Source organism: Brassica napus, chromosome A7, assembly GCF_020379485.1.
Source record: "Brassica napus cultivar Da-Ae chromosome A7, Da-Ae, whole genome shotgun sequence".
NCBI classification, from domain to species: domain Eukaryota; kingdom Viridiplantae; phylum Streptophyta; class Magnoliopsida; order Brassicales; family Brassicaceae; genus Brassica; species Brassica napus.
In genome coordinates, this window is record NC_063440.1 from 2,100,229 (window position 1) to 2,124,298 (window position 24,070).

The 24,070-nt window shown below is 36.8% G+C and overlaps 3 protein-coding genes, 1 long non-coding RNA gene and 1 other non-coding gene across 5 annotated transcripts; 2 read left to right on the forward strand and 3 right to left on the reverse strand.

Annotated features, from left to right (window-relative positions):
- Positions 1-710: 710 nt before the first annotated feature.
- On the forward strand, positions 711-3,884 carry LOC125576718. The gene is made up of 6 exons (XM_048737336.1): positions 711-1,559; positions 1,638-1,734; positions 1,815-2,317; positions 2,601-2,965; positions 3,031-3,112; positions 3,201-3,884. Exons 1-6 carry the CDS (start codon positions 711-713, stop codon positions 3,882-3,884), a joined length of 2,580 nt encoding a protein of 859 aa, XP_048593293.1.
- Positions 3,885-4,684: 800 nt separating this feature from the next.
- LOC106453774 (uncharacterized protein At4g04775-like) lies at positions 4,685-5,169 on the forward strand. Its single transcript, XM_013895984.3, has 2 exons — positions 4,685-4,876; positions 4,945-5,169. The coding sequence occupies exons 1-2, from the start codon at positions 4,685-4,687 to the stop codon at positions 5,167-5,169; spliced, it is 417 nt and encodes a 138-aa protein (XP_013751438.2).
- A 251-nt stretch (positions 5,170-5,420) lies between these two features.
- LOC106453775 lies at positions 5,421-7,666 on the reverse strand. The gene is made up of 2 exons (XM_013895985.2): positions 5,876-7,666; positions 5,421-5,756 (listed from the first exon to the last, which is right to left on the reverse strand). Exons 1-2 carry the CDS (start codon positions 7,664-7,666, stop codon positions 5,421-5,423), a joined length of 2,127 nt encoding a protein of 708 aa, XP_013751439.2.
- Positions 7,667-12,670: 5,004 nt separating this feature from the next.
- Positions 12,671-13,609, reverse strand: LOC106451668. Its single transcript, XR_002653115.2, has 2 exons — positions 13,449-13,609; positions 12,671-13,282 (listed from the first exon to the last, which is right to left on the reverse strand). It is a non-coding gene; the product is annotated as an uncharacterized LOC106451668 (long non-coding RNA).
- Positions 13,610-15,561: 1,952 nt separating this feature from the next.
- On the reverse strand, positions 15,562-15,668 carry LOC125576740. Its single transcript, XR_007315166.1, has one exon. It is a non-coding gene; the product is annotated as a small nucleolar RNA R71 (small nucleolar RNA).
- Positions 15,669-24,070: the final 8,402 nt, after the last annotated feature.

The following is a 24,070-nucleotide window of genomic DNA, read 5'->3' on the forward strand; positions in this document are numbered from 1 at the left end:
AGAATTAGAACACAAATCTTTGTCCCTATAGTATAAACAATAATGCTAATCCCGTTTTGTCCTTTCTATTAATTTTGAAATACATATATTAAAAAAGTTATGTAATTTACTGAGGAAGTAAATAAAAAGTAAAAAAAAAATACAGAGTAAAAAATCATAACATGTCGTCGACTCCTATTTTCCTTTTTCTCTAACAAAGAGGCGGCGATTAAGTTTCGTTATCGAAGCCATCTTCTCCGGCCGTCTTAGTTCGTCGGAGACCTTGAACTCATCGTCACATCTCTCCTTCATCCTCCTTCTTTCTTCTCTCCTCTCTAAACACGACAGAGTAGGATTACTTTGCAATCTCCGCCGGCTACAATTGAAGTTGTTCAAGCTCGGGAAAAGCTTCTTGTCGCTGATAAAGGACGATTAGCTTCACGTTGTTCTTCTCTTCCTCTTACTTCATCTCGGTTTCAAAATCGTTGAGGTTAGGGTTTCGAAAGTCCCTTTATGTTTTTTTTTGTGTTGATCTTAATTTCTTTATTTGCATGTACTAGATTTAAGCTCTTCTACGGACGAAGAGATTGACGTTGTTCGAATTTCATCTTGGTTTCTCTTTCCCTAAAATTGAAGGTAAGGTTTTGCGGGTTTTGCGAGATTGAGTTTTAGTTTGATTTTCTTAAGGCATTACTAACGAGTTGAAGTTATTGCTATTATGTTTTATAGGAATGGCGTACGAGTTTCCACAACGCATACTTGAAGAAGGATTTGAGATGCAAATTGACAAGATCAACAATACGTGTAGACGTACAATTCTGGAGGAAGTGAAGGGTGTTCTCAACACTGAGTATGAGGAAGTTTTGAAAGATCCTGTCTTCGGTCCGCTTCTGGCAATCATAGAGAACAAGCTCATCTACTCAGGGAAGATCATTCATAGCTTCATATGCAAGCAGCTCAAGGTTTCGAAGCTTCACGAGCTGTGGTTTCTATTTGCTAAGAGGCCTCTTAGGTTCTCTGCACAAGAATTTCATGCTGTGACAGGATTGAAGTTCAAAGATGAACCTGACATAAACTTCAATGATTGGAAGGATGATAAGGGGTTCTGGAGCAATGTGCTGAGGAAAAATAGAAAGGTCAACTTATCGTTGATAAAGACGAAGCTTCTTAACGAATGCAACAAGTGGACGTATGTGGACAGGGTTAGGCTAGTGTATCTGTGCGTCATACATGGATTCCTCATAGCTAAGGATTCAAGAGTGTTTATCCCACATGAATACATCCGTTTGGTGATGGATTTTGAGAAGATGAGGATGTATCCGTGGGGTCTTTACGCGTATGACGAGCTGCTTGCATCAATACTCAAAGCAAAGAAAGATTTACATCTGAAGAACAGTTACGTGTTGGATGGATTCTCCTATGCGTTTCAGATATGGGTTATGGAGGCAATCCCAGACATTGGTAGTATGGTGGGTAAGAAGATCAAAAAGAACATGACCAAAGTGAGATGTAGGAATTGGAAAGGAAGTGGGAAATTTTCCTACGCAGATATCAGCAGCCTAGAGTCCCACTTTAATAAGGTAATAATTTTTTAAAAATTATATTCGGTTCAGTTAACAAACAATTTAACTCACTCTGTTGGCGTTTGTTCTTGTCAGGGAGAACTGTTCCCATTTATATCTGCTACTGGGAACAATGATGTGGTTGATAGCACTGAGTTCTATAGGGAAGATGAGAAGATTGATGAAAGAATTGGTCGCATTGTTACTCTTCTCAATGTCAAACAAGATTGGACAGATTTCGTATGGGAAGTCGAGGCTTTGCCTCCAATTTAGAGCTTTCTGATTCAGAGACTGATGGAGAGAATGTTGAAGTCGAAGATGTCACAGATACTCATGTTGACGAACCGGCTGTTGTTGCAAGAAGGGGAAAGCGTAAGCTAAATGATCCTGGTGCAGAGGCTCGAAAGAAAGAACTGCTTTGTCAACGGGCAGCTGAACATAACAGTGGTATCTCCAGTGGAATGAAGACTTTCATTGAAGGTTTGTTCACCTCTTCTTTCAACTCTTTCAAGGACGTGGTGCAGAATGACATCCAAGAGCGTTTTGAGAAGGTCCAGAAAGAGATGGCTGAACTCAAGCAAGCGGTGTCACAGATTCCGGGTCCTTCTGCTACAACGGGAAAAGACAGAGCATCTGAGATTCCATGTCCTTCAGCAACGATGGGGAAATCATCACAGAGTCCGTGTCTTGCAGGAACAAAGGAAAAAGGCAAAGGCAAGGTTGATGAGAGTGTGGTTCCTCCTACGGTTCGTCGTAGCCCTCGGCAAGGAAGAAAGGTAACAATAAAATGAAGCTTTGTAATATGTCGGACTGTCTTTTGTTGTAATTTTCTCTTAACTCTTTTGTAATGTCATTGTTGTTTGCTTGTAATATCGGCTTGTTGGAAATCAGCTTGTAATGTATTTTGGTGTTTGCTATGAACTGAACTTATGACTATGACATGTTTTCTCTGTAATGTCATAGTCTCTCGACTCTTTTAATGTCATTGTCTCTCGACTCTTTTGTTATGTACTTGATGACAGTTTTGGCTAATAATGTTGTGTTTGGTTTCATTAACAGGAGATTGAAACTGAAACTGATGATATGATGGATTTTTTGAAGAATTTGTCACAATCATCTACCCATGGGGAACCTTCATCAATAAAAGAAGAAATGAGCACCCAAGAGTATTTACAAGACGCCATGGGGAACCTTTCTCAAGTATCACATGTTAAAGGTTTCGATCCCTCACAAAAAACGAGTGATGAAGAAGCACCTAAGTGGGTTACTCCAGTATCATCCTTCAAGCCTGTAGATTGGAGAACACCCACTCTCAAAGATATGGAATTACCTGACGACCGGGTGAACGACGATGATTACTCATTAGTGTTTGTCCATGAGGATTCATGGGCTAAACTGATTCATTGGTGCTCAACTACCAAACAGTAAGTCTATGCGTTCCCTCTATGTTATAAATTCAACAAATTTTTAGTTAAATGTTGCATCGCAGGCACCTTAAAATTGGACCTTCTATGTACACAACTGAGTTAGCAGAACGTGTTATGGGACCTGCAGTGTGGCTGCAAAATCAAGTATGATTTACATTACTTTGCACGCCTACTTACTGTTCTTCGTCTTTAACATCACATCAACTCACTCTGTTTGTATCATATTGTATAGGAAATTGATGCTGTGCTCTTCTTATTTCGCGAGAGGACTTCTTTGAGACGATGGAAGCCGACCAAAGTAGCTTTCATGAGCTGCATATTCAGTAATCAAATGAAGAATTCTTACACTGAGTTCAAGAAAGACAAAAAAAAATTCAGGGTAGAAGGACTGCTCCATCAGTACGGAATTGGTGAACTTCCTTCACACGGCCGAACAAGGCTAATGTGGGATCTTGATGTCAATCGTATGTATGTGCCTCTTCTTGTGCACGGTAACCACCGGATCTCTATGTGTGTAAACTTTGTTACTCGTTCCATAGAAGTTTTTGACTGTGCGGGACTGAAACACAACAAGGACTTGGAGCCATTTGCACATCTCATCCCAAGAATTGTCAAAGCTGTGCAGTCTTCAGAGAAGAGGGGATTTACCGTTAAGCCCTATGATGTCACTTACGCTCCAATGCCCTGCTTCCTAAACAAGACTAGCAGCGATTGTGGAGTATATGCGTTGAAGCACATTGAAGCACATCTTCTAGGCATGGACTTAACGTTGGTGAATGACGACAACATTTGTGAAGCTCGCCAGAAGATTGCTTATGACCTATGGGAAGCTGCTAATGATCCTGAGCTTATTTCGAGAATGGGAAAGTACGTTCCTCCGAAGGCTATAGCTTCTCCTACGGTTGAGATTTTATAATGTTATTTTCACTATGTCTTGTTTACCAAGTAGGTTGATATTGACTTTTTTAGTTACTCTTATATGACTCGTAACTAGCATTGGTTTGCATCTCTTATTTAGCATTTGAATCTATTATCTACCATTGCATTTGAGTCTTTTATTTAGCATTGCATTTGAGTCTTTTAGTGAATTACATACACTATAACAAACAAAGGGATACATGATATGAATCTAAATGGTCTTATTTGACTGTCGTACTAAACAAAAAATTTTAAAATAAAAATGGAGATGGGAGGAATCGAACAATTCACTTGAGGCCTTTAAATGTCCAACATAGACCACTGGACTACTTGAAACTATTGATATTACCGGCAACATATGAACCTAAATAGTCTAATTCAAGGCTATTTTAGGAGAAAAAACGGTTTTTAATAAAAATGGAGATAGGGGGCATCGAACACTTCACCTAGGGTATTTATACGTACAACATAAACCACTGTACTACTTGAAACTATTGACATTAGTGGCTGATTACATAATTAAATAAAGTAAATCTTACCGAAGCCATACAACATATCAACCCCTAACGATACCCTAAATGAATCTAAACTAACCCATACAACATATCAACCCCTAAAGATACCCTAAATGAGTCTAAACTAAGCCATACAACACCCAGCTATACACAATCTAACCTAACAAGGCTACAAATGTTAATAGTCAATACAAATCTTATAACTATCACAACACATACAATTACACCCTAAAACCCGATTAACAGTAGTCGTTTGCCCTAAACATAAACTTATATAACACCAATGACTAGAAACCCTACTTATTTCATCGTTTATCTCTCCTCTCCGTCTTTCTCTCATTCTCAAAAACTGATCATGACTAACAATGGAGGGGTTCCTTCCAGATGCTGGTGTGGGAAGGGGATTGTCACATATGTTTCAAAAACGGAGGAGAACCCATACAGAAGATTCTTCCGATGTGAGATTGGTCTGAAGGTAATTCTGAAAAATTATGACTTTTTATTATTCTATGTTTCAATTGACGTTTTTGTGTTTCAATTCAGAGAAAGAAAGAGCAACATCTTTTCAAGTGGGTGGACGAGGCTCTGCTTGATGAGATACAAATGATGCATGAGCAACAGTCCAGAATGGCCGAAGAAATTGAAGATTTGAGAAGTTCCTTGAAAATGACAGTAGAGGAAGCAGTTATCGAGCATAAGAAGTCGGGAGATGTAGGACTAATTGGATCCATTCTCACGTTTTTATGTCTTTGTTCTAAATTTGATTGATCTTCTAATTGTTTTCTGAATATATTTACTTTGTCAAAGATTGAATCAATTTGATATTCAGTTGTGTTGTCAATTTATGGATCAAATCTTAACGGTAGACTAAAAACTTGCATAAAACTAAGTAAATATTGGAAACGTGCACAGTACATAAAACAGAATTGGTCTTGAAAAAACAGAGTTTGACATGAAACAAAGCTAATGTTAGAAAAAACTCTGAAAAGTAACTTGCATAGACCGAATAGATTGTAATTCTATATTGCTCTATCACATGTGGAGCGGTTGTGACCTTCAATACCACATCGACTGCATTTACGACGTTTAGAGCTTTGAGTTCCTTGTGACGAGCGGATCTTGTCTTCAACTGTCTCGTACCTACGTTTCTTTCTCCGACCTGCAGCTCTTCTAGTTTCTGGAGGGAGGACTTTCGCTTGCTGTACGTGAGATGGGACAATCCATGCAACTTCCGGTACACTTATAGGATTTATGCTTTCTTCATAAATCGATCTCCATGAAGCAGTGGTGTACATGTCGTCAGTGAGTGTGTGTGTGCTTGTATGCCTACGCTGAAAGCTGCTTTTATGGCGTGTCTGCATGGAATTTTCATCAGATCGAATTTCCCACATGAACATGTGCGTCTGACCAAGTCGACCATACATTCAAAAGTGTCACCTCGAACCAAAAACCTGGCATCGCTAACTGGAAAAACCTGAAACTTCTTACCCTTCTCAATCCTTCGATCAATCTTCTTCTCTACAGCAATGGTCAGTGGCTGTTTATGCTTTGAACTTAAAGCTCTACGTTTGAAAAACCATCGAGTCATCATTTCCCTTATGCTGTCCAACAAGGGTATAACTGGAAACTCTCTTGGCGAACGCAAAGCAGAATTTATTGATTCAGCAGGGTTATTGGTCCTAACATCGTACCTGTAACCCGGAAATTGACAACGAGCCCACTTTCTCACATCAGCTTGTATCAGATAGTTTCCAATTGCAGGACTAATTGAGAAAATAGCAGTGAATTGCTTCTTAAAATCAGCAACTCGGTAAGCTTTAGAAGCCTTTGCCACCAAACCAGCGACACCTTTACCCTTGAAATATGTAACAACATTGTTCAGCAAGTGGTGAATGCAAATTCCATGATGAGCATGCGGATACACTTTTGCAAGAGCTTTAGCAAGTGAATTATTCCGGTCAGACACAAAAGCTAATTTCTGATCATCACCAATGACAACCTTAAGTTGTCTCATAAACCATTCCCACGAGCGGTCATTCTCTGAGTCGACAACTCCAAATGCAATAGGATATAGGTTCGAGTTTCCATCCAAAGCAGTAGCAACCATTAATACTCCTTTGTATTTGCTCTTCAAGAAAGTCCCATCCACAACAATAACTTTCCGAATGGCAGCATAAAAACCGCGAATAGACTGACCATATGCGATGAAGAGGAATTTGAATCTCCCATCGCTATCAGTTTCATAAAATGTGTGTGATCCTGGATTAGCTTCCTTCATCATGTGCAAGTATTTGGGAACTTTTTCATAACCCTTCTCTGGAATGCCTCTCACAACACTTACTGCATACTCACGTGCCTCCCAAGCTAAAGAGTAGGATATCTCAACTCCATGATCATCACGCATAAACTGGATAATATCATTAGGTTTCGGCCCTTCTTTGACAGTTTCGTACTTATGCTTAATGAGACTACCAACTGTTTTTGATGAAACGGTCCGAACAGAGTGGTTCCTTGATGATGGAGCACATGAATGATCAGGCACATACTTTTTGATGATAAAATATGAAGAACCTGTTAATCCCTCTGCGCGAACACGCCAGCGGCAATCATCATACGCGCAGCAAACGTACCAAACTCTTCTATCCGTTTTGGCAACCTTGTAGTCGAAATTATGTTTCATTGCGCATATTTCCATTGTTGCCTGCAAAGCTGCTTTGCTAGTAAAATGTTGACCCTTCTTCACAACATCAACCAGAGAAAAACGGACAGACTTTCCGTTGATCATATCTTTCTCACACTTGTTTTCGTCATCACTTTCATCTATCTTCGCATCTTTTTCTTCAAGCTCGGCTTCACCATCAATATCATCTGAAACTTCACCCGACATACCCACTTCCTCTCTGTTAGGCAACTCAGCAGACTCTTCATTCAAGTTAAATCCGACCTTAGATCGAATACACACACATAACCGCGTTGAAGCTTTGGTCTTCACATATGTAAGAAATTTTTTGAGTTGTCGATCATTGGTGATGAAAACAGGTGGTGAATCGAGGCCAATAACCAAATCGGAAGGTAAGTAACTCAGGTCGATATTGACCAAGTTTAGATCGGTTCCAAAGTCCTCACAAACCATAACTCTTAGGTTGTCAAAGGTTTTGCTTGTGTCCAAAGTAAGTAGTCTACCTCCTGTTTCTTCATCAACAAGAAACTTCCACCCTTTTGTTTTGGACGATCTCCAAACACCAGAATAGGCATAGATGTGCATTTTGTCAAGTTAGATTGACAAAAGTTTGGAGAAACTATGAAAAAGAGAAGAATCCCCACGATTTTTGGTCCAAATCGTGGTTGGCAACGAAGAAACAAAAATTTAGGGAAGAAGATTTAAAAAAGGAAATAAAAAAGATTTAATAGATTTAGGAAATATTTTCTAACCGTTTTTTCCTAGATTTTTGGATTTTTTAAAAAATCTAGTAGAAATTACATTCTACGTACGGTAGAATAAAGAAAACGTGGTAGATATAGAATACATATATTATAGATATATGAGAATTGAGCAGAATGTATATTCTTCCATAGAAGATATAAGAACATTTACTATTACTTATGATCTACCAGAAAGGCAGAACATAGAAGAAAATGTTGATTTTGTATTCTGCCATTTTAGATCTTAATGTTTCCGGTCTAATGCGCATTCTTCTGTATGTAGATCATTGTGTTTCAGTTAGAATGCATATTCTGAATCTCCGTAGATGGTAGATCTTATATACTAACACCTTTAGCCTATTTTTCAATTTACCATTCCAAATTTTTTTTAATCCAAAAATATTTTTCATATATGCACATGTTTGACTACTTCATGTTTTAAATTTTCTTAATTTTTTTGCATTGTAAATTAATTGATATAAATTTTTATAACTCTTAAGGGTAGTGAAAGTCCAAAAGTGATAAAGTTTGATTTTGTACTAAGGGGACAATAGCTTAGTTTAGTTGTTCCCTTTTTCCAAATTTCCCTAATATTATAGCAAATCCTTCCTTTTGTAAGTTGTAGAATATATAGAAAGTAATCTAGATTTTAGGAATTTGTTTATATATGGTAATATAGTTGTATTATGACTACGAAGAGTGTGATTTTAGGAATGAAAAGAAGAATAGTACACGTACGTGATTCTTTTTCTTTCTTAATAAATAATCAAATAATTATTGTTTTTTTTGTAAACTAAAAGAGTTAAATCCGGATCTATTAAAAACACAGACCTAATCTCCGGGTGGAGGTACACCCCACGGATAGACCCTCTCTTGGGTATTCAAATGAGCCGAAAGCAATAGCTCATATCCGTGTGGCCAGCGGAGTTCGAACCAAGGTTCACCGTATTGGATTTAGTCCCTCAAGCGCCACTGGACTACTACCGCTGGTTATCAAATAATTATTGTATGATAATAATATGTGATTGTGTGGAATAAATAGTTATTATCTCAATGGCATAAACTTGTAATTAAAAAGGTGAAGTTAGTTCTTAATAGATTAGAAGATAAGCACAAAAGATCAAAAATATATGCTGATGACAAAACCGCATGTTCAAAACTTCAAACATTTAATTATTTTGAAAATTCATGCAACCAATGACCTACAACTTCTGAGAAGTTGCACACTATATTTAATTATTTAAAATTGTACAAGTTGCACACTATTACCAAAAAAAGAAAAAAAAACTACAAGTTGAACAATTGGAATGAGAAAACAGAGAGCGATATAATGAAATAACACGTGGGTTTAGGGATCTAATTCTTCTTCTTAAAATCAATAGAAAGAAAGAAGAAAAAAGCTTTGGACTCTATCGAGTATGACAGCTTATATCATTGAAAAGCGGCCGATGTGTTATATATGAGATATGGAATGATCTTCTCTAATCTCAAATTCATATTCCTTCTTTTAAAACATCATCATCATCATAACAGTTTCCTACTTTCTAAGAAAAAAATTCTCAATTTATATCAGATTTTCTTATAAATCGATGATATGTATATGTAAAAGTACTGAATACTCTTATTATTAGAACTCGCAGAATCAGTATCATAACACATCTTATGACATGGAAAAAATCAGCCTGCTTTTGAACTTATTACGTACCCGTATGTACACAATTTCCTTGTTTTTTAAGTAAAACATGAACTCGTGTTATATAATTAATAACAAAAAAAATTAGAATGAAAACTTATTATTATTGTTATATTGGGTTTGATAGGGGAGAGAGAATGAGATAATGATTACCCGTAAGAAAAGGAAAGTAAAAGAAGCAGCTTTTGATGTGTTGTTGTTGATTCGGATAAAAGGGTTGTGTGTATGTGCATGCAATATACAAATTCCTTTTAATATTATCCCATCACAAAGTATTGATCTGTTTTCTGTTGAATTGATCTTGACCATGTACCATTCCAAATAGTGACCTCCAATTTTTGTAAGTGTGTAACGTAACCATTTATCATTCAGTTATGTGCAACTCATCTCTAACAAGAGAGAGTGCAGGAATACAAGAAATAATAACACTCTCAATGGAGTGTATATGTATGTATATACTAAAGGTCTAGTACTAAAGTTCTCAAAATACATGTATATGTATATATAAATTTTAATATTTAATTATATATTTTTATTACGGGAAACTCAATCCAAATATATTTTTTCGGATACTTTGGATTAAGTTTCCCGTAAAATTAAAATATTTATAATTAAATATTAATATTTATATACATCTATACATGTAAGGTTTACTAGAGAAAACGGGTCTGCATAACGAAGAAGCGCGAACATATGGCTATTTTATTGTTTCTTCTTGATTATAGAAACCCATAATAAAACTAATCATTAATAAAATGAAAATAAATCTCTCTCCTCACATTTTTCATCTTTACCTCAGTTAAAACAATGATCACTTTTATCTAACTTTCTAGGAAACTAACACTTTGCCTTTTCCTTCAATATACTCCTATCTTATTATTAATTTTTTTTGTAAAAAATATACTCCTATCTTATTCCTTCTTAGAAAAAATGTGCTTGCGGTAGATTATAAATCCTAGTTATTATAAGTTATAACCCTTTTCTACAATTTGTAGAACAAAATCTGACTGTCAATCGCTATTGATTTTCCAATTTTAGTATTCTTTTGAAAAGTTATTTTTTATATTAAGTTTTCTCTTGGCCAGTGTTAAACCATTTAGTTTTGTGCGGATTAGATTCATACCCATTAGTAGTGTTACATTGTTAGTGTTTTTTTTAAAGAGATACATTGTTAGTGTTGGATATATATTTTTGTAAGAAAAGGGGTTTTCTGTTAACCACTTGTGTAAACTTGATAAGGAACCTCACAATTCTACTATATTTTGCAAATTACATAATACATCACGATGTAGGGAATGTATCAGAGCATCTCCAATGTAAAACTCCATTTTTTCCTCTAAAATGAAGTAAAAGTGAAAATAGAGTAAAATTGCTCCAACCCTACTCCATTTCCCACTCTATAATGGAGTGATGAACAAACAAAAAATAGTTTACTCCATTTATGGAGTAAATTTCATTATGGAGTGAGATATGAAGTTGGGTTGGAGCATTCTTTACTCCATATTAACTTTTACTCCATTTTAGTGGAAAAAATGGAGTAGGAATGGAAATGCCCTCAGCGTCATGTGCGTCAAATATTATTTGCAATTTTCTCATCCATATAGTCAGTAAAGCGGTAAGAGAGACAGTGAGAGCTATAATTAAATAGGTTCAACCACCAATGTAAATGGTGCAGTTGAGGGTGAATCCGATATTAATTTTTTTTGATGATGTAATATTCCATCTTTTAAACCATATATGTAAAGCTTTTAAATCATATATTTTCATGTAAAAGCATATCATCATTGATTCATCCATATGTCGTACGGTGTGTGGGTTTGAAACTTTGAATAAAGATAGATGATGATGATGAAGAGGCGGGTGTTGATGATGATGAACTAATTCTCACGAATTCACTTCATTTACTGCATACATTGCATTTACGCTATGGAAGAGCGTGCTCTTTCTTCGACAGTGAAATTCCTTTATGCATTTCTCTCTCACTCACGTTTATTGTACACATAAAGCATTACATATATATTAAACTAATTCATGTTTCCACAAATTAAATTAAAGCAAACGAAAATGAAGAAAATAAATTAAGTAGTATTTTACAAATATTTAAACTAATAATTAGTGATGATTAACTGATAAACATTTTGTTTGAACTATTCACAAAATATAAGGTAACAAAGTCCACTTAATTAGTATATGAATGGAAATATCATATATTTTCACGGAAATATGTTCATAAAAGTTGAAGTTCATATAGTATGTCATTTCATTATTTTACTTATATAAAATAGTTATATAAAATCATATATGACTGGTAATAGTTTACATCTATTATTATTATATTATTATTTTCTTATCTCATGCTGTGCATTTAAAATGCGTTCTAAACAAGTAATAAAATATTGAAATCAGGTAACAGTAAAAAAATGTCTAACTATGGTACGTCGAACAAATAAAAAATTCAATAGATGCACTATATATACAGTGTAAGGTGTAAATAGCGAATTACATATGACAGACTGAATATAAAGCTCGGATCGTAGAGGGGACCATGCATGTTCCAAACCCTATATTTCTTCCTATTAATTTCCGGGAATCAAATAATTATTTTTGTAACAAAAATATTGTTATCGTTTTCATGAAATTAGGGCTGAAGTACAAACAAAAACTAATCATGCCCTAATGGAAATGAAATCTCTTGCAAGTGGTTCTTAGGGGGCACGTAGACATTAGTTACAAAAGATATCCCAGTCTTTAGCCCCCCTGCCTCTTCAACAGAACTCAACGACAATGACAAAGGTCGTGATGCGTAATTTAAGATCCTCTGTTTCCAATGCATGGTCATTACCGTACGCACTCATAGGAGATTAGAAATCAAAGGGCCTATAGAGAGAGTATACCTCATTTGTGTAGTTGCTTGTCTAGATAGATATATATATATAACAAGACATTTTTGGTCAACATAATATTCAAAATTAATAACTTAGTATCGTATAGTTTGGTGTAATGTCCGATTATAAGTAAGAAAGCTCAAAAACCATATAAAATACGTTTAACTGATCGATCAAATATTTTTGTAACTTATACAAATATCTTGTTGAAAACACTATAGTGCATGATTATTCATGACTCATGACGCATGATGTAAATATGTTTTTCTTTTAAAAACAATTCTATTAATTAATAACCGGCAAATCGAAAATTCGGTATCGCTTATAATTTTGAATACAACAAAATAACCGCTTTAAATCATCTCCAATTAGATCCCTTTACACAAACTTAACCGGCGCAATTCACTAGCCGGTTTCAGATATCACAGAATTGCCCACCGTTCTCAATTGTAGTAAAGATAGCCCGAAAAGGTGAAATTATCACGGTTTTACCTTCCCGAGCCTAAGAGACCATCACCGTCTTAGTTCCTTTCCTGCCGGAGTAGCTGAATCTTGATGAATTCACCATCCTTGTAATTGATCCGATCAAGGAAGCACTACAAACACCAGACTATCAGCAGAGGATAGCAATATCGTCAAAAGCTGATGACACCGACAAAACAAACATCCTCCGAAGAAAAACGGGATGCGATGGTAGAAAAAACTGGATCAATAAATTCATAACCTGCAAAAAAATTATCTCGACATTGGAATGACCAATCCCCACCAGGTCTCCAAGTCGCAAATCAAACTAGCTGACTCAATCGGAGCAACTAAACGACATCTTGGGCTGGACCAGAGAACCTTATTATGTCCTCTTTGCGCGTGGGGCTTCTCGACGCTGCAGAAACAAAGGGTAACCATATGAAGTGGATATTAAGACTCCATACCTCACGTGAAAAGGAAAGAGCTGCTTAAAAACCAAAATTGTGGGAAGCACAATAAAATGGAGAGCAACCACCAGAGATGAAGCTGATTTTCATAGATGACAGAACAAGACCACACACCTTAAGCTACACACAGTGACCTACCAAGATGCGGCAGGTACACTACCACCAGAACCCCAATGCATGCTCTGGCAGCCACAACCACCACCTCTCCTGTGGACTAGCTAGACCCTTAATAGAGACAAAATTTGGAGCCTCGACTATTGGAGACCCAAGCGCTCTGATATATGGTGTTTTATACATCTTGTATACATGCTTTTAAATTGGTTTTCAAGTCTTTATCGTGTCTTTCTAGTCCTTTTCGAGTCATTACAGGTCTGGAGTTGCATTGGATGGGAGATGGACCAGCTGGAGCAAAAGAGGCAGCAAACAGTGCAATTTGGTGGTTTTCACGCAGAACAGTCTTGATGACTGTTCCGGATAGCGGAGCAACCCGAGTGATTGTTCCGAGTGAGTGTTCCAGCGGCAGAGATTTTTAAGGAAACTACAATCATTACGGGATTTGCCCTAATTATCCCTATTTTCTCTCCCAGCCGCCTGTGGCTTTGATATATCATATTTTCTGTTTCTCTTTATCATACTACGCTGTTTTAGAGACAAGGAACCAGACCTTAGAGTTGGAGACTTGAGATTCTGCCACTTTGTAAAGGGAGAATGCCATCTCTCTCGATTTAGAGAAGAACCCTCTGAACCCTATTACTTTATTTCAGTCATATTTCATGTTGCTTTATATCTCTGTCTCTGTGTTTTCTTGCTCCATGGCTGAGTAGTCAGCTTGCTTAGTCTAGGGTGTTAGGGTGTTAGATCCGTGAGCTTGACATAAATAAGTTATAAATCGATTGTCTTCATTCATTGTTGTTCTTAAGGCTTGCATCAAGTTAACCACTTAGTGCCTGATTCTAGGTTTAATCTATTTATCAAAAGTGTTATAGGTTGCTAGACATAACTTGAATGAGCATTGCATCCCTAACCAGCGAAAGTAGATGTTAGGGTGTTTTGTGAACATATCGGACTTGACCTCTATTGCTTGCTGTCGCATCTTGATCCAAACGAGAGTTTAGGTATCAAGATCGATCAGCATAGGGGGCAGTTCCACGACAGTGGGCTGTTCTACTTGAGTGATCCGAGTTCTAGACTTGCTCTTAATTAAACTTGAATAATTGTTTGGCTCACACTTGTTTAACACCCGATCAAACCACCCTAGGCTAGCATTTTTAATCATCTGAAAACTTTAATTCAATCTATTACTTGCTTGTTACGATTCCTCAACTTTAAAACCCCCATATTGTTTTAGCTTGATTCTGATCCCATAAAGATAAAGTGTAAGATTTGGTCTCTGTGGATTCGATCCTAAAGTGCTACATCGACATACCATTCGATTGTGGTAGTGTGCACATTAGGTTATTTGGTGTGCGTATACACGTAATATCAAATTGGCGCCGTTGCCGGGGACCATCTTTTTACCTTTATTTTTCGGTTATTTATTTAGTCTAAGACCTCTAACTTGCCTTATCCTTTTTGTTGCAGCTAATGTTCCAGGTGCATGACCAGTAGACATACTCGGAGAAACGCACAAGGAGAGTTAGTTACATTTACCAACCAGGAGCTAGCAAGGTTAGAAAGAACAAATCGTCAACAGCCAAGGCAAACCGACACCATTATGGGTGATCACGCCAATCAGGATGATCTCGCTGCGGCTATGGCACTCATGCAGCAGCAGATGCAACAAATGCAGCAGACCATCCAAGCTCAGCAGAATGCTGCTGAACAGGCTGCTCTCGCGCAGCAAGAACAACAGGCGCAGACTGTTCCAATCGGGCAGAGAAACCTTCCGCGTAACATCCCTACTACGCGCTCTGCCATTGTTCCTCCACTCTGCACCAGGCAGGACTTCGAGATCAAGCCTGCTTTGATCGGTCTAGTACAGAGAAAGGTGTTCTCTGGTCTCTCTACAGAAATTCCAATGGAGCATATTGAGAGCTTCGAAAAAGTCTGCAGTTTCACTCGCGTGCATGGTGTTCCACCAGACTACATCACGTGCATGTTATTTCCATTCTCTCTTGATGGAAAAGCTGCACGGTGGTTGAACTCTCTCCCTACCGGCTCTCTCACTTCATGGGAACAGGTCCGATCAGCGTTCCTCAGCCATTTCTACTCTAAGGCGAGAACAGCTGCATTGAGGAACAAGATCACCTCCTTCAGACAGCTCACTGATGAGCCTTTCTGCGACGCATGGGAGCGCTTCAATGACTATCGCAGAGAATGTCCTCACCATGGATTTGATGATGATTACCTCCTGGACATTTTCTATGATGGAGTGGACTGTAAATACCAAGGTGCTCTAAACTCTGCGAGCAATGGAGACTTCATGACTCAAACCACTGATGGAGCGTTTAAGCTGATTGAGAACATGGCTGCTAGCTCAGCTAATAAGAAAGAGGAGAGTGATTGCTCCAAGAAAGGGAACAGTTCTGACACCCAGAAAATAGATAAGCTGACTGCCAAGGTTGATCAGCTACTGAAAAACAACCAAGGGTACATTTTCAGCATGGAACAACCTACGACCGGGCATATTCAGAACCAGAACCAGCGACAACCGCAGAGCAATCCGCATGCTGTTCCAGCTACCGGGAACAGTCAACCAGATGAGCTGAAGGGTCTGGGTATGATGATGCAACAGCTGTTGCAGGGTCAGCAGGTTCAGGCCAAGGCGTTGAATCAGGTAACCACAGAAATGGATACCAGGATGGGCAACATGTTCACTGAGCTGAATAACAAGTATGACAATCTTGCAATCCATATGAGAAAGATCGATGTTCAGCTTGCTCAAACAGTTGAGAGTGTCAAGAGGCAACAAGAGACGCTCCCTGGAAGAACTGATAAAAATCCTAGGACTGAGCACTGTAATGCAATAGAGCAGCCGTTTGCTGAGACTGTTCCAGGCGCAGAAGAGAGAGCAGAGCAGTCTGCTAGCTCTGGAGTGACTGCTCCCGACGAACCTGCTGAAACTCCACCAGTCGAGTCTATGTTCCTAAGGTTCCCTATCCAATTCCACCTAGACATCTGATGGATCCCATTAGTGAAGAGCAGCTGATAGGTTTTAACAAGATGGTGAGAAGGCTTCCTAAAGAACTTGCATTCGAAGATGCTCTGCAGATTCGTCCATTGCTCCAGTTCTTTAAAACTGTAGAGAGACTCAAGAGGAGATCAAGGTCCTCTATACCAAAGCACTGTCTACACCAGCACTGAAGGTATTGCCTAAGGTTGATGATCCTGGAAAGTTTGTTTTCCCATGTTCCATCGCAGGAACAACCTTCAAGGATGCTCTTTGTGACTCTGGTTCTTGTGTGAATCTCGTCTCAAAGGCTATTGTAGACGATTTGGGTATTGCTGATGTTGAGCGTTCTCAGCTGACCCTGACCTTTGCAAACTCTTCCAGAGCAGTCCCATATGGAACCATCCGCAGCCTTCATGTTCAAGTAGGGGAATGCATTGTTCCTGCTGAGTTTCAAGTTGTTGAGATGAACAAGGATCATGAGATGCCTTTAATATTTGGAAGGACATTCATGGCTACTGTTGGAGCAACCATCGATATGCCCAACAAGAGAGTCTGCTTCTCCAACATCAACAAGAAAGTTTTCTACAAGGCTGTACCCACCAGATCTTCCTCATCACACGCCTCTCGCATCTCAGTGTTTGATGTAGAAAAGCTGAAGGTTGTTCCAGAGAAGGAGCATGGTGATAAGGGTGAGAGCAGGCTGTTCTCTGATGAAGATCCTGCACTGATCCTACTAAATCAGAGGGAATTCAAGGGTGAAACAGAAAGTCCAGAAGAAAAGGGTCAAGGGAGATCCTACAATGACTTTGAAACCTCTCAAGTGTGATGAGAACTTCATTGAGTATGAGGTAAAGTGCAAGGGTACCTCCAAACCGTTCTCTAAAGTCAGAGCCATTCTCACACATGAGCTGAAGGAGAAAGGAGAAGATGCTGTGAAAGGGTTGTTGAGCAGAGTTCTGAAGATGAACATGTCTGACTGTGGAGCTTGTTTTGGAACAAGCCCTCTTGCTCAACCCGACTGATCCCAGTCACCAAGTCAAGCTAGTGACTTAAACCAAGCGCTTGGTGGGAGGCAACCCACTGGTGAGTGTCATTGACATTAGGATTTTCTTTTTACTTATTTTTGTTTTTAGTTTGTTGAGTCTCAGATCACAAATCAGAAAATCCAAGACCCTTGACTGGAGCAAGCAGCTGGCTGCTCTCATTCCAGAGCATCCTTTACTGGAGCAACCGCGTCGTGCTCTGTCAGGCTGCTCCGCGCCAGGTAAGTATCTCGAACAAAAAAAAATGTTTATTCTTGATTTCACCTTCTCTCTGATTTATTTTCACACCAGGGACGTTGTGAAGTAAGTCTGGGGGAGGGTTTTCGTCGTTTACTAACTCGTTTCTTTCTTTTGTTTTTTTTTTCTTTTGGGTCAATTTGAGTCAGTTTTTATTGAGTCAGTCAAAAATTTGTGGGAATTAGGACCTTATTCCGTGTTGATCACTAACCACCTCGTGCTTTAGTTATCTTATTCAGTGACCTTAGCAGTGGCGAAAGACACACATGTGGACCTGGAACACCCTGACATATCTCACTTGATTCTCCAGAAGTTCTCAGCCGATCAGGTTACACTGGGCAGACTTAACTCCACCTTACTTGAACCTAATCTTAACTGAAATTCTTCTTGTTATGGGCATTAGATCAGGGAAACGAGAACACACTCAGGACTTCTTATCCTTTTTATCCATCTTGCTGATCCTGAGTGGCTAGCTCATCTTTAGCTAGTTCCCACCCTGCACCTTAGCCTTTATTCCACCTTCATGCATTTGTTTTTCAGTGTCATATGTGCAGATATGTGCAAAAAGGTCGGAGAGGAAAGGATCAACGCAGCCTCCTACTCGTTACTGCTGCAGAAATTTTGTCAGAAAGGAGAACAAGCAGATTAAGGGAGCAACCGCTCCATAACCAATGAACTGCGCAAGAGCAGGGGTGGAGAACCAGAATGGTCGCGAAATCAGAACCACCAGTGGCACTCAGAACGATCATGTATTACCTTCTTCTTCGTCACATCACCATATCAGTCTCTAAAAAAAAAAAAAAAAAAAAAAAAACGAGATCAATGTGATGGAGAAGGGGATGAAATCAAAGAAACATAAGCCACTAGGAAGATCGAACAAAGGAGTGGGTACCAAAAGGAAAGTGGAACGCAGAACAATCAGTTGCCTGTTCCATCATCAGAACAGTCGCACCAGATAGAGCAAAAACGAGTAGAGGCTGTGGACATCAATGGATCTATCCTCTCTTGCCATTTTGTGTGATATCCTGCACCCTCTTTAATGAAATGGTAGCCCTTAAACACTCTTAACTCCACCATTAAATAGCCTGTTTCACACCTAGACCGTCTACCCTGACTGATGCCTGTGATGAGAAGCTCGCGCTACTCTTAAATGAATGTAGGGAGTTCTGTCTCGATAGTGTTGCTTTTTCAGGTTTGAGATGAAGAGTATGGAGCCGATTTTTGAACAGCAGTCAGTGGGGTTCCGGTAAGGGTGTGTTGTCCTAGTTTTACTGCTTGTATGGTTCAGAGATTCGTGGTTAAAGTATGGTTGCTGAGAATAGGAGAGTTCCCACACTTTCAAACCTTTCTCCCTGTTCTTGATACTTGACATTGTTTGAGGACAAACAAGGATCTAAGTCTGGGGGAATTGATATATGGTGTTTTATACATCTTGTATATATGCTTTTAAATTGGTTTTCAAGTCTTTATCGAGTCTTTCTAGTCCTTTTCGAGTCATTACAGGTCTGGAGTTGCATTGGATGGGAGATGGACCAGCTGGAACAAAAGAGGCAGCAAACAGTGCAATTTGGTGGTTTTCACGCAGAACAGTCTTGATGACTGTTCCGGATAGCGGAGCAACCCGAGTGATTGTTCCGAGTGAGTGTTCCAGCGGCAGAGATTTTTAAGGAAACTACAATCATTACGGGATTTGCCCTAATTATCCCTATTTTCTCTCCCAGCCGCCTGTGGCTTTGATATATCATATTTTCTGTTTCTCTTTATCATACTACGCTGTTTTGGAGACAAGGAACCAGACCTTAGAGTTGGAGACTTGAGATTCTGCTACTTTGTAAAGGGAGAAGGCCATCTCTCTCGATTTAGAGAAGAACCCCCTGAACCCTATTACTTTATTTCAGTCATATTTCATGTTGCTTTATATCTCTGTCTCTGTGTTTTCTTGCTCCATGGCTGAGTAGTCAGCTTGCTTAGTCTAGGGTGTTAGGGTGTTAGATCCGTGAGCTTGACATAAATAAGTTATAAATCGATTGTCTTCATTCATTGTTGTTCTTAAGGCTTGCATCAAGTTAACCACTTAGTGCCTGATTCTAGGTTTAATCTATTCATCAAAAGTGTTATAGGTTGCTAGACATAACTTGAATGAGCATTGCATCCCTAACCAGCGAAAGTAGATGTTAGGGTGTTTTGTGAACATATCGGACTTGACCTCTATTGCTTGCTGTCGCATCTTGATCCAAACGAGAGTTTAGGTATGAAGATCGATCAGCATAGGGGGCAGTTCCACGACAGTGGGCTGTTCTACTTGAGTGATCCGAGTTCTAGACTTGCTCTTAATTAAACTTGAATAATTGTTTGGCTCACACTTGTTTAACACCCGATCAAACCACCCTAGGCTAGCATTTTTAATCATCTGAAAACTTTAATTCAATCTATTACTTGCTTGTTACGATTCCTCAACTTTAAAACCCCCATATTGTTTTAGCTTGATTCTGATCCCATAAAGATAAAGTGTAAGATTTGGTCTCTGTGGATTCGATCCTAAAGTGCTACATCGACATACCATTCGATTGTGGTAGTGTGCACATTAGGTTATTTGGTGTGCGTATACACGTAATATCACGCTCCACTCCATATTGAAAAAAAACCTTTGAAATAATACAACAAGAAAAAGACCGGAGGAGCGAGCCGGTGCTGAATACCATGCGCCACCATTGCGTATAACATCAACCAAATCTACAAAGAAAAAGCGAGATCCATAAAAGCCCCACCCTAAAAATCCGACTCCTTACTCCTCACAACCCCTGCCACGTCGTCGAAGATCCAGAAAAAGACCTCAACCGCTGGATCCATTACTCTCCAAAGCAGATCAAGGGTTCTATGGGAAAAGCCTCCATCAAAAAGTCGAACATATGGACGGCGAAAGGAGAGGAGAGGTAAAGAAAAAAATAAGGGGATAAAAAGAGAAGACGTCTCCGATATCAGAGATAGGATGCCAGATCTAGTTGGAGGGCCGAAGAGAATCGCTTTTGGTTTTGCTTTTTGATTGGTTTCCCTATATTGATAAAGACAACATGAGGTAAATATGTTTTCATATAAATAAGTTACAAATTTTTTATTTGCTAATATATGCCAGTTTTAGGTTTTAGCAAATCTGATAGTTTTTATTGTATTTAATTAGCAAATCTGATATATTAGTTCAAATAATAAATGTAATTACATAAACAAAGAAAAAGAGATGAAATTCGGAGAAACCCCGGCTTATGTATGATCGATTGGTTTGTTAGGGACAATCCCAAAAATATTACAAGACTTCAATATACAATCTGAAAAAAATTCAAATAATCGTTTGTAAAATTTGATTGTTCATGATATTCTTTGCACGTTATGAGCTATTAAAAATATCACTTTGGGTTGCTTAGCAACCCGGGTTTAGGCACCCCCACTACATTTCACCTTATGGTCATGCGGATATGCGTGTATCTTACATCTCATTTGAATATCCGGACTGAGAGTCCATCCGTGAGCCACACCACCCTTTTGGAAATTAGTTTGAGCCTATTCTGGATACCCCCAGGATAAAAAAGATGAAGATCAAAATCACATATGCACAACTATATTATAGGTAACTATTGTCTATTGTTATCTTAAGTTTATTTTACATATAAGTGTATTATGACTATGGTATATGGTCAAATAATATAATCATATGAAGAGGAATAGTTATAATTTGTTGAGACACGATCAAATTTGAAAAGTGGAAAAAGAACTGCCTTAACGAATTATCGTCAAATCATGGTCTTTAATATTATTCATTCTATAAAAGAAATTCATTCCAAATCGATTTATTTGTCTCTTTTAAATGGTACGTATAGGCCTGGGCATTCGGGATCCCAATCGGGTTTCGGTTTTGTCCAATCGGGTTTCGGTTTTTCGGGTTTATCAAAATCAGCCCCATTCGGATTATATAAAAATTCGGTTCGGGACCGGTTCAAGTTTTATCGGGTTCGGATCGGGGTTAGTAAATCTTCAAAGAACCGGTACAACCCGGTGTACTTTCGGGTTTTGGGTTCCAACCGGTTCTTCGGTTTTAAAGTACTTGATTTATACCTATTTTGTAACCAAAACATAAGTAAAATCGGTTCTTCGGGTTTAAAGTACTTGATTTGTACCTATTTTGTAACCAAAACATAAGTAAAATCGATTCAGAAATAAGAAAAAAACATCAAACATGATCATTCAAAGTCAAATGAAAGGTATATGTTGTTATTGATAGAAAGAAAACTAATAAATGAAATCATAAAATGAAAAATTAAGTTCTCATGAAATGAAAAAAAATTATTCAATAAAAATAAAACCAAAATCTAAAAATTTCAAGCCTCAACCGCCACTTTCAGCCATCAACCTTCATGTAGTAGATAGTTATTGTAGATGTTTAATAACATCTTAGTGTATTTTGGCTACATATCAGGAATTGAGATAATGTTTGGTACAAGTTCTTTTTTGGTATTTTGAATGTTTCGGGTTCTATCGGATATCCATTTAGTTTCGGGTTCGGTTCGATAATACCCATAACCCGAAATACCATAAAACAAGATCCATTCGGTATTTATGTCGGGTTCGGATCGGTTCGGATTCATTTTTATCGGATCAGGTTCGGTTCGGATTTTCGGGTTCGGTTTATTTGCCCAGCCCTAGGTACGTAGAAAGATACATCATATCCTACTATATGTTAATTGAGAAGTTAATTTAGTGACTTTTTCTTACGTGTCGATCATAGTTAAACTCTTACAAAGTTGTTATAATTTGATTGGTCGATGATTTTTAATTTTTATTTATTTTATTTAGATCTAAAAAGAAAGGCAAGTCTCTAACCCATTAATATCCATTGCCAAATAATTTACATAATATTACAAATAGTGATTTATGGTAACTAATTATTTAAATTATAGAAAGCAGAATAAATTGATCGTTTTTTATATTTATACAATACATAAAATAATAAACAACAAACCGTTTATATAAATCAATATAATAATTTTATATTCTTATTTAAAAGCATTATATTTTGTATAAATGATCATAATAACTATTAAAATCTTCTAAAGTTAATATTATATGCTTTAATAAATCATTTATAAAAACATTTATCAAATTATTTATCTTTGCTTATTGTATATTTTAAATTATTATAAGAGTTTGTATATCATCTATGATTATAAATTAATTTATAAAATTTAATTTAAAATCTCATCATACTATTCTACTATATATTAATTGAGAAGTGACTTAAGAGACTTTTTCTTATGTTTCGATCATAAGAGCTTATAAATAATTTATAAAATCTTTTTTTTTAAATCTCATCCTACTATATATTAATTGAGAAGTCACTTAAGAGATTTTTATTTATGTGTCGATCATTTATGAAATCTTAAAAAATTATTATAAATTGATTGGTCGATAAGTTTTAATTTTTATTTATTTTTATTTTAATTAGATTTAAAAGAAAATAATAAGTCTATAAATAGTTAATATCACTTGGCAAAAATCTACATAGTATTACAAATAATTGTTTATGGTAACTATTTGTTGAAACTATAGAAAGAATAATAATGTTTGATCAATTTTTTTATATATTTGTAAACTACATAAAATTAGAAACAATTGTTTTTATTTAAATTGATATAATGATTTTATATTCTTATTTAAAGCCTTATATTTGTATACAATGTATTATAATAACTATTAATGTCTAATAAAAAAATTACAAGCTTTATAAATCATTTATAAAAAAATTATAAATACATTTATAAAATTAGTCATCTTAGCTTATCATATGTTTTAAATTATGATAAGAGGTTTTAAGTCATTTATACAAGCTTATAAATTAATTTATAAAATCTATTTTTAAATTTCATTTTATATTAAGTGAGAAATCACTTAATTATTAATTTTGTTAGGTGTCGATCATATATAAAGTTTGAGAAATAATATTATAATTTGATTTGTTAGTAATTTTAATTTTTTTATTTTATGAGTAAGAAAATCAGTTTTAGAACCAGTTTTATCTTTATCCAAACGACCTAAATATATTGCACAAACTAATTTATGTTAATTAAATATGTAATTTATATAATATATATAATGCTTCATAAAATAATTTTTAGGAATCAAGTATTTCTAAACTATATAAAATATTTCAAAAGTTTCAGTATTATATACCTTCAAAACTTAAGTAATTTTATTAAAACTGAATCAAGAATATTATATAACTAATTTTAGTACAATTATCAATACAAAATATCAAAAAGTATTTAAAATAGTCATATTTATTCTTTTTAAAAAAC

Bases quoted from the DNA above. Each gene is read 5' to 3' on its own strand.
- LOC125576718 (XM_048737336.1), top strand. From the start codon at position 711: ATGGCGTACGAGTTTCCACAACGCATACTTGAAGAAGGATTTGAGATG. The intron at 1,560-1,637 runs GTAATAATTTTT...TGTTCTTGTCAG, and splicing joins TAGAGTCCCACTTTAATAAG to GGAGAACTGTTCCCATTTAT. The intron at 2,966-3,030 runs GTAAGTCTATGC...GTTGCATCGCAG, and splicing joins TGGTGCTCAACTACCAAACA to GCACCTTAAAATTGGACCTT.
- LOC106453774 (XM_013895984.3), top strand. From the start codon at position 4,685: ATGACTAGAAACCCTACTTATTTCATCGTTTATCTCTCCTCTCCGTCT. The intron at 4,877-4,944 runs GTAATTCTGAAA...GTTTCAATTCAG, and splicing joins GATGTGAGATTGGTCTGAAG to AGAAAGAAAGAGCAACATCT.
- LOC106453775 (XM_013895985.2), bottom strand. From the start codon at position 7,666: ATGCACATCTATGCCTATTCTGGTGTTTGGAGATCGTCCAAAACAAAA. The intron at 5,757-5,875 runs GTTTTTCCAGTT...AATTCCATGCAG, and splicing joins AGAAGGGTAAGAAGTTTCAG to ACACGCCATAAAAGCAGCTT.